Source organism: Elephantulus edwardii, unplaced genomic scaffold, assembly GCF_000299155.1.
Source record: "Elephantulus edwardii isolate Elephantulus edwardi_28Jun2011 unplaced genomic scaffold, EleEdw1.0 scaffold00062, whole genome shotgun sequence".
Taxonomy (NCBI): Eukaryota; Metazoa; Chordata; class Mammalia; order Macroscelidea; family Macroscelididae; genus Elephantulus; species Elephantulus edwardii.
In genome coordinates, this window is record NW_006399812.1 from 3,740,651 (window position 1) to 3,750,013 (window position 9,363).

General features: G+C 42.9%; 1 protein-coding gene across 1 annotated transcript in view; it reads right to left on the minus strand.

Moving 5' to 3' along the window:
- Nucleotides 1-7,375, minus strand: part of HTR2A (5-hydroxytryptamine (serotonin) receptor 2A, G protein-coupled) — a 131,690-nt gene extending 124,315 nt beyond the window's left edge. The window contains exons 1-2 of the mRNA XM_006887805.1: nucleotides 6,891-7,375; nucleotides 3,645-3,845 (exon numbers count right to left, since the gene is read on the minus strand). Coding sequence (XP_006887867.1) covers nucleotides 3,645-3,845; nucleotides 6,891-7,299 — 610 coding nt within the window. The 5' untranslated portion in view covers nucleotides 7,300-7,375. The remainder of the gene's footprint in view (nucleotides 1-3,644; nucleotides 3,846-6,890) is intronic.
- Nucleotides 7,376-9,363: the final 1,988 nt, after the last annotated feature.

A 9,363-nucleotide genomic window follows, 5' to 3' on the forward strand; every position in this document is an offset into this window, starting at 1 on the left:
TCTGCGTACCAAGAATGAAAACCTGCAGGATTCTGCACCATCCTCACCACCTCTGCTGGGCTTGCAGCCATTGTTGCAGTTATTGTGGGGATGGGAAAAGGTATCCCACTGATAGGACTGTGTATGGTGTAAATAAACAAACCAGTGTATGGAGTGAGAGCCAACTTCTAGTAGGCTTTCAGAGACTCTAAATACAGCAATAAGAGATTGCACGTCTTTTTCCTGTGGATAATCTGGTGAATTCCAACTGAACGCCTTTGAGTTAGCAGTGCAGCTACTTACCCACTAGGCCACCAGCTCACAGTATAGTGTAAGACACGAACTAATGTACCAATACAATAACTCTGCTTGTTTCATATGCCTTACTCATAGCTCACTTTCGCTAACACATCTCTCTCTCTGACAGTCTCTCTTAGTGACTTTTCCCCTGGCTGTACTTGAAGACTTGTCCCCACTCCTGATCAGACCGTTACCTAGAGAGTTCTTATGTGCAGGTAGGAATGAGAACCACTAGCCTTTCATCCTCTTGCTCCTAGTAAAATGAGTCTAACACTGAACAGACCCAGAAAGAGCAATCATCTTCTTGAATAAAAAATTGGTTTTGGAGGGATGCTATGCAGGGACTTGGTGCCAGGAGTTTAGAGTTCTAGGTCTGCTGATAATTGGAGATCTGTCAGCAAGCAAAAACAGGCTCTGTGCTCTGGTCCCTTAAGCTAACAAATAAGAAAAAAAAATTAAAAATCTGTCCCTCTTAAGCTGCAACACGAAAAACAAAGTAGTGAATAGACCAGATTGTTTTTCAAAATCTGAAAATCATACAAGTATAATTTGTTAGTGTTTCCATGATAAAAAAGTAAAGTCCTCACTGTATCCTCTGCTAGCTCTGAGGTCTTGCACAAGCAGCTTCAATTTTTCAACCTCCTTTTCCTCATCTATAAGATGGGCCCGCACATACTCCGCAGATTAGGGAGCTTGAATGGTTTAATGGATAAGGAGTTGCGCTGCCAACACAAGGCTTGAGGTTCAAATCCTCCAGATGCTCTATGGGAGAAAGATGGGCAGTGTCCTCTCACGTGACTTACTGCCTCTGAAAACCTGCTGGAAGGTCAGCATTGAGTTGGCTCTGACTCAATGCTATATAACAATGACTGTAGATTACAGGTTTAGCAAGAAAGCAAACAATACAAACAGAAGAGGACAAAATTCTATAGTATCATGTTTGCTATTATTTATTTTTATTCTTATTGAGCTGTAGGTGGACGTGCAAGTACCTGACTTCAAGCCTGCCATCAAGTCCTATAGTATTTCATGCTAGCACATACTGGTTCCATATGGCCTTAATCAGACGTAGTATTCTCCATTTTAAAGTTCTGCAACTTTAAAAAAATCTCAGGCAATTTTTCATTACAAACCAAGCCTTCTGAGGTGACAGGAGCAATAGACTTAACTGCTGAGGAACTGTCCAGGTCACTTCTGTTATCTGGGTTTTCCTGGCTTTTGGGTATGTGACAGAAGATCAATATTGGCCAGAGGGAAAAGTGGGTTGAAAACCTCTGGTGAGAGGTGTCCAGATAGGAGGAAGGGCTGCAGAGGATCCGGACAGGTTGAGAAGCCATGGCTCTGAATACCTCCTCCACCTTGCACCAGCCTCAGATTGCCCCTGGTCCTTATCTCTAGCCCTCGAGGCCTGGTGTTCCCTAGTAAAGGAGTCTGTAGGACAATCAGAAGGAGTTCTGGGGATGCAACTGGAAAGACGATGGTTTGAACTCACCTACTCTCACATACTTTGGGCATCTTGTTAGGAGGGGCAAGTTCTTGGGAAAAGACATACTACTAGTAAAGGTGGAGGGCCAGAGAAAGCGAGGAAGACTTTACAAGATGGATTGACACAGTGACTTTAACAATGAGCACGGCAGTGAACTTGAGGATAGTACAGGGTTGGACAAGGTTCAGATCTGTGGTTCACAGTGCTGCTATGAGTTAAAGTTAACTCTGTGACAACAGCAACATGGTTCAATGGGAGAAAAGTCCGGTGATCTGTGCCACGAAACTTACAGCTGAGAGAACTAAATTAGGCACTTTTACTGCACCACATCTTCACAGTCAGGGACAACCAACTCAAAGGCCCCCAACAATAACAGCAATAGTACTTCCAGAAGAGTGAATGTGCCAATTTTAAAAAGAAATACCCAGACAGCTCCTTAGAAGTAAAGAGGCAACACTTGCTTAGTTTGTACAATGTTCAGCTGCTAGAAAAGGACATAAAAAAAAGTTTTGTAAAGTAGAGAGTCAGTGGGAACAGGCAGACTCACTGAGACAGATTGACACAGTATCTGAAATTATGAGCTCAAATAGATACAAAGTTGTGAGGATGGCACAGGACAGGGCACTGCTTTGTTCTTTTGCCATGGGTCACAGTCAGCTTGATAGCACTCAACAACAGTATCAACGTCCTATGTAAATGGAAATGATTAATATGCTCAATTGTTCATTGGAGGATTGCAGGTTTGAATCTACACTGATGTGTTCCAGATCCTCACACGAAGGGCCCGAGGACTGACAAATGGGCCATGGAAAACCCTACGAGACACAGTTCTCAGTTTGAACACATGGCAGTACCAACTTGGTGATCTACATCTCTTATCCTAATCAACTTAATTCTAACAATATTAGTAATAAATAAGTTTAAAAAATGTGGTGTTGCTATGAGTGTGAATTGATTTGATGGAAACTAGTCTATTCTGATACTGATCAAAATCTCAGTGGTGTTAAAAGGTCTGTATGAACTCTAGGATCTAGAGTTGCAGCTTGAAAAGGATTGTGAACGAAAATGTCTTAGGAGGGAAGACACACTTTTGTCTCTATTGGTGTTACATAGTCTTCATACCCATATGAACCAGTACAAGTTTATGCTGTAAACCACATGACACAGACGTTTTCTTTCCAAAAACAAATCTGATAATTACTACTTTAACATATTTTACAAGAAACACAACTATATATGCCCACTTCTCACTTATGAGAATGCTTATGTTTCAAATACCAGGTTGTTATGTAAGAATAAACAAGAATCATAAACGGAGAATGACAACGACGTCTTTACATAACTGCCACATAATATCACAGGACTGCTGATCTACAGCATTATGTAACTGCTGAATGACACTATCACAGACCTGCTGCACTGTTGAGAATCCTGGCCCAGCCAAGTTGACACACAGCCGTAACCATCACAGTCACTGTGCCCATCAACTTGCACTCTGGTGACTTAGTGGCAAGGAACTGTGCTGCCATCCTAAAAGCAGGCAGTTCAAATCCACTGGCTGTTTCATGGAGATTGATGGGCAATCTCTTTCCATATGATTTTCTGCCTCTGAAAACCCACTGGAGGATCTCCTATAGATTGGTTCTGACCCAATGGTACATAACAACGGTAACAGATATATTTCATTTATATGCAAAATAGTTGGCTAGTAGAATTTTTTTACCATTATTTTTAAGGCTAAATATTAGATAATAAGATAGCAAGTGAAGAATAGGTGTATTTTGGATGTCAGATTTTAATGGAACACACAGAACACGTTCCCGCGGAAAATGAGGTGCCATTACTTCATATAAGACTCTGAAATACAGTTTCCACTTACCTACTGATATGGTCCAAACGGCAATTATTTTCAGGAAGGCTTTTGTTCTGGAGTTGAAGCGGCTGTGATGAATGGGGTTTTGGATAGCGACGTAGCGGTCCAGTGAGATGGCACAGAGGTGCATGATGGAGGCCGTGGAGAAGAGCACATCAAGGTAGATCCAGACTGCACAGAGCTTGCTGGGCAGAGGCCACCGGTACCCTACCAAGCAGAAGGCTTGCATCAGTGTGTGGATTATATCCTGTGGCAACTGCTCTTGCACTGGTGACAGTGGGCAGGAAGGTATTTTCAATGTTTGAAAAAAAGCCCAAGAACAACTGTACTAAGATTGTGCTGGCTAGTAAAATACCAAAACCACAAATGAAAGGTTGCCATGAAGTGGATTCTGAGTCATGGAAGAGCAGTCTAAGTGGCTAATCCTTGGCTATTAATGGAAAGATTTGCAATTTAAACCTACTCAGAAGTGCCTTGCAAGAAAAGCCTGGAGATCAGTGTCCAAAAGATCCCAGCCTTGGGGCCTCTGAGGAATGGCTTTGCTCTATACGCAGGGGGTGCACGAGCTGATAAATGCATGGCGTGACCATTCCTAGTGGCTGAAACTGTCTGTGTGGTGGGGTTAATTCTGGCTGCTCTCCCCTCAGCATTTCACACTCTCTTTTCTGCTTAGCAGAATGTCTACTTTTATTCTCTTGGTTGTTTTTCCTTTCAGTTTCTTAAGTCAGAAGTTGGGATGCGTTTTGGGCTCCTCTACTGACGTGTCAAATTTACTGATGTGTATTTCTCCATCTCTTCCTCTTGTTGTTAGGTGCCATCATAGCCTATAGCATAGGTCGCGTGTGACTCATAGCAACCTTAGGAACAGATCAGGAACCTGTTCTATCCTGTGCCATCCTCATCATCTCCGACACACTCCAGCCTAGAGCTGCAGTCACTGTGTCAATCTGTCTCATGGAGGGTCTTCCTCCCTTTTCCTGATCCCTCTACCTTTCCAACCTTGATGTCCTTTACCAAGGGACAGCCTTTCCTAACAACATGCCCAAAGTGTGTGAGACGAAGCTTCACCATCCTTGCCTCCATCTCTTAATCATTATTTCAACTGCTCAGGTTTACACAGGGAAGGCACACAGTAACCCCTCAAGAAATGGTATTGGCATGAATAAACGTTGTTGTTAGGTGTGTCTGAGTTGAGTGTGACTCATAGTGACCCTATGGACAACAGATCACAAACCTGTTCTCCCAGGTGCCATCCTCACACTTCCTGACACACTAGAGCCCATTGCAGTAGTCACGGTGTCAATCCACCTGGTGGAGGGTCTTCCTCTCTTTTGCTGACTCTCCCCCTTTTCAATAATAAATAAGTGAATAAATGAGTAATTAAGAACTTCAACCAGGACTATATAGTTAGTCATAAAAATTAAAAACAAAGAAGTACTTAATGATTTTTCAGAGTTAAACTCACATGTTAGGTGTCTGGGGGAACAAAATAAACATTTTGGGGGGAAAAAAGCACACACATGACTTTGTTTGAGGGCAGTGGTTCCCTTAGAAGGCATCACAATTCCGCGAAGGACTTCTTTACTACCATGCCCAGGTTCTGGTTCAGTAGGTCAGGGATAAATCAAACCCCAAACCTACTTCTGTGTGGTCAGTTGTGATTCTGTTGACCTTTCATGTGACTTCTGAGCCTATTAATCGATACAGGAAGAACTCTGTTCAAACTATCTCCACATAATCAGTGAGAGGCACTGTTAGGTTTTATGTCCTCTTTACACTTCTAAATATGCAGATACGTTTTGGTAGAGAAAGAGCACGTTTGCTTGTGATGAGTTTGTTCAGCTTTGTGGCTATACATTTTTAGGGAGAAAAATGCGGTCTTTAAAGTTTTCCCTCTCATAGATGCATGTACCTAGCATGGGGAAGGGGCAGAGAAACCCCCGGGAGGGGGGTGGAATCCTGGGCGGGAACCAGCAGCTCGTGGAACGCTGCGGCCACCAGGCGGCGCCGTTGCATTCCAAGCAAAGGCAGTGGGCGGGTTCCTGCTGCCTCACTGGCAGGAGTCGGTCCACACCTGCAGACTCACACTGCTCAGGGGTCACCCCAACCTCCGTCCTGGGTTTTACTTTCCACCCTCTGAAATGTACCGCCTAAGGGAGCAGGGTTCTGGGAAGCCAGAACCAGTTTGAAATGTCTGGGAAGTAACCAGCGGTTTAATGAAATCATCCTGGGGGTGGCTTTGAGCAGTCAAGCGAGGGCTGACCTTCTAATGAGCTTTATTGACCCTGTGCAAATACGTGGCTGCTCTCTGTTGCTCACCTCCTTTCCCCTTCACACTTTGCAGTGCTAGATTGGTGCGTTTTAGCCTCATCTAAGACTTGGCCAGACAATTCCCTCTGAGAGAGTGCTCATACAGCCTGCCTCAGAGTGACCGCTGATTATTCCTGTGTCAGCAGTCTCGATATTTTCTCTCTCTTTAAAAGGAGAATCTGGCTGTATTACGCATAATTTGAAAAGAATATCATAATCCTGCTCCCCGCTGAAGCCGTCCCAGTGTTTGCTGACTTGCTGAGAGGTTTGACTGTTTTAAACTCTGTTGAGAAGAAAGCAAGATTAATCTCTTCCCATTTGTTTTCCATCTTCCTCTGAGCCAGATGGGATGAGTGTATGCAAATGCATTTTTTAAAAGTTGAGGGTATAATTCAAAGGCACATTTCCAAATTAGCCTCTCTGGGCAGGGAACAATTAAAACGGCAGTAATTAATTTATCCTAATGGAAGCTGCATATTTTAACATTAAATTCGGTTGCATGGATGATGTTCCAAGGAAACTGGAAGGTTTTACCACTCCATTAGAAGTGTTGAAAACTGTGACAAATGTAAAACGGCTCTGTTCTGAAGCCTGGGGTATTTGTCTGGGGTTATAAAGGAGAGACAATCAGGGGATTCCAAAACACTGGTCAAGTTACTGCTTTGAATATATTGGGACACTTGCTAACTTTTCTGCAGCGAATATACATGTTTTAAGGTGCAAAACTCTCCAAGTACCACTGAGAGTATACTGTCTGCATTTTACACAAGAAATTCCATTGTAAGAGTAAAACCTCAGTAAGTAGCATAATACAGAGGACCTTTGCCTAGAATCAAAGCCTTCTAATTGCAGTTTCCCCCCTGAGCCCTGGCTGGTCTGCAAATAGCATGCACATGCTGTTGCTACCCATGTGGATACAGCTGGGAAACTAACACCACTCACCATACAAGATGGTTAGCGTGGATACGGGCATCACAAGGAAGCCCAGGAGCATATCAGCTATGGCAAGTGACATCAGGAAGTAGTTGGTGGCATTCTGCAGCTTTTTCTCTAGGGACACTGCCATGATGACAAGTATATTTCCAGCAATGGTTAGAATAATCACAACAGTTGTCAGCAAAGCAGACCAGTTTTTTTCCTGGAGATGAAGGGAGAGACATGATGGTGAGAGGCAGCCTTCACAGGAGAGGTTTGTTCCATTTTCAGAGTCTACGGTCCAGTTAAACACATCCGAAATGTTCGGTTCTCTCGAGTTCAAATCACTATTGTAGAGCTTTATGTCATCACTTAATTGACTTAAGGAGTTCAGGGCAGAGCTCAATGAAGCGTTTTCCTCACAAAGAATATCCATATCTTAAGTTGGAGCTTTTTGCAGATGGAGTGTAGAAAATGAACACATTATAACCTCTGATCACCATCCATCCTTGTGTCCCCACATTTTGTTACACTGAAACTGGGTTTCTCCGGCCAGCTTTTTCTCCAATTATTACAAGAATGGTTAAAGACCTGAAATGGCTCTTCACATTTTCTTCCTTCTCACTTTTAGCAAAGCCCACTGTTGGTTCTGTTTCCTCTCAAGAAGCAAGGTGGAAAAGGCAGAACGAACTTTTAACAAAGAAGCTGCAGAGTTTTGAGCATTCGGGGAGAAAAAATGTGGTCCTGGCCGAGAAAGAAAAGTTTTGTTAACTGCCAAGAACCTCTTGTAGCTATATCTCATTCTTTTGGCTATGCGGCAGTATTGACATAACATGCAATCCCAAACGGAGAGGTCATATGCATTTTTAGATTAAGAGAGTCAATAAAAAAAATTAAATCCAGCGTTAATCCCATAGTAATTGGATGTGCTTTGGGTTATGATTCTCAGTCTGTGTTAAGCTGAACTGTCACAGCTGCTGTCAAGAATTTCAGCTTGTATTATATTGATTAGAGAAAAGGAAAATAAAAGCCTTAAGCAAAGATTAGCAGACAACTTTCCACATTAGAAATTTTCACGGAAATGATTACATCTTGGCCAGGCATGACTTCAAGCTGGAAAGCAAATTACACAGCAATCAGATAGAGCAGCATGAGAAGAACTTACATTTGTCTTCAGGGCCCATACACCAGACACACTTTGCTGTTGTGTGACTTGCTGCATCTCTTAAAGCAGTTAAGCCGAGGTAGAGTCCTTTCTGCCTGAGTTTCCACCAGTGTGATATGCTGGTAATTTGATTTCTGTTTTGCTGACTTCCAAAACTGCTTGTAAGCGTGGAGCCAGTACCAGCCCTGAGCGGTCCGAGTGGGTCTCCTCTGCCAGCCACTCCACTGGGTGACGTCCTCCAGATGCAGCTGGGTTCACTAGCTCCTCTCAGAGTCACACACAAGAATGGAGAATGAAAGGCTGCAGGCTGCACCGTGGGACTCCGGTTTCCACGGGAATGGAATTGCTCTCTGCCTGCCTGTTCACTTCCTCAGACCTCCCTCTGTCTGTGTGTCATAAACTAACTGCAAGGTAGCAGCAGCCGGAGAGGGCAGACCAAACAGGGGCTTTTTTCTCTCTTTTTGCCACATGTTAACACTGAGAAGTTTCTCTTTGTTTTCAGAAGAGAGAAGCTTTTTTGCATAGATTCTTCAAACAGCTGCTAAACCCCAGGGTGAAGGGTGAGGAGATAATATAAACAGGGTTAGAAAAATGGTATGTTCTAGGAGCATTGTAAGCATGGGAAGCTTCTGTTCAAAGGGAACAGTGTTTGTGTTTAAAGAGAATTTATAGTAGCTGCTAAAGTGATAAGAATGACCAAGCTGTAACTTGGAATAATTGTTAACGCTATTTTTATTTATGATTAAACACATGTGCCATTCAATTAGCCTATTTTCTGTCACAGACATATTATCTAATGTGAATAGGTAAAATAACAATAAAAGAAGGTTTATCACCCCTCATTTTCTTGAGATGACATTAGGAAAATTTACTTCAGTTGAAAAAGAAGCTCCTTTTGGGAGGGGGTAGTGGGGGGTTCTGAAGAAGGCAAGTACTTATTTTTTTCTTTATTTTTGCAGATGAAAAAATAGATGCTTTTAAAAAGTATTGGACTTTAAAAAAATTCTTCTATTATCTTCTTATTGTTGTATTCCATATATTTCCCCCCTTGGGAAATTCCATCACTCTCATATCCCAGAGTACTGGTAATAATAACCAACCCTGGATCTTCCATATCAGACCATGTAGCCAGCTGCCAGCTGGACTCCTACAATTGTAGCCCGGGAGACCTAGACCTTGCCATCGTCTATCATTTTACCATTTTCCTGCACACCTCTTACTGCTTAACTAAAAAACTCAGTTGCTCAGTCTTACCCCCACCCCAATGCCAGCCTCATTCTACAACAGTGGCACCATATAGCATTTGTCCCTTTGTGACTGAGATACCTCACTCAG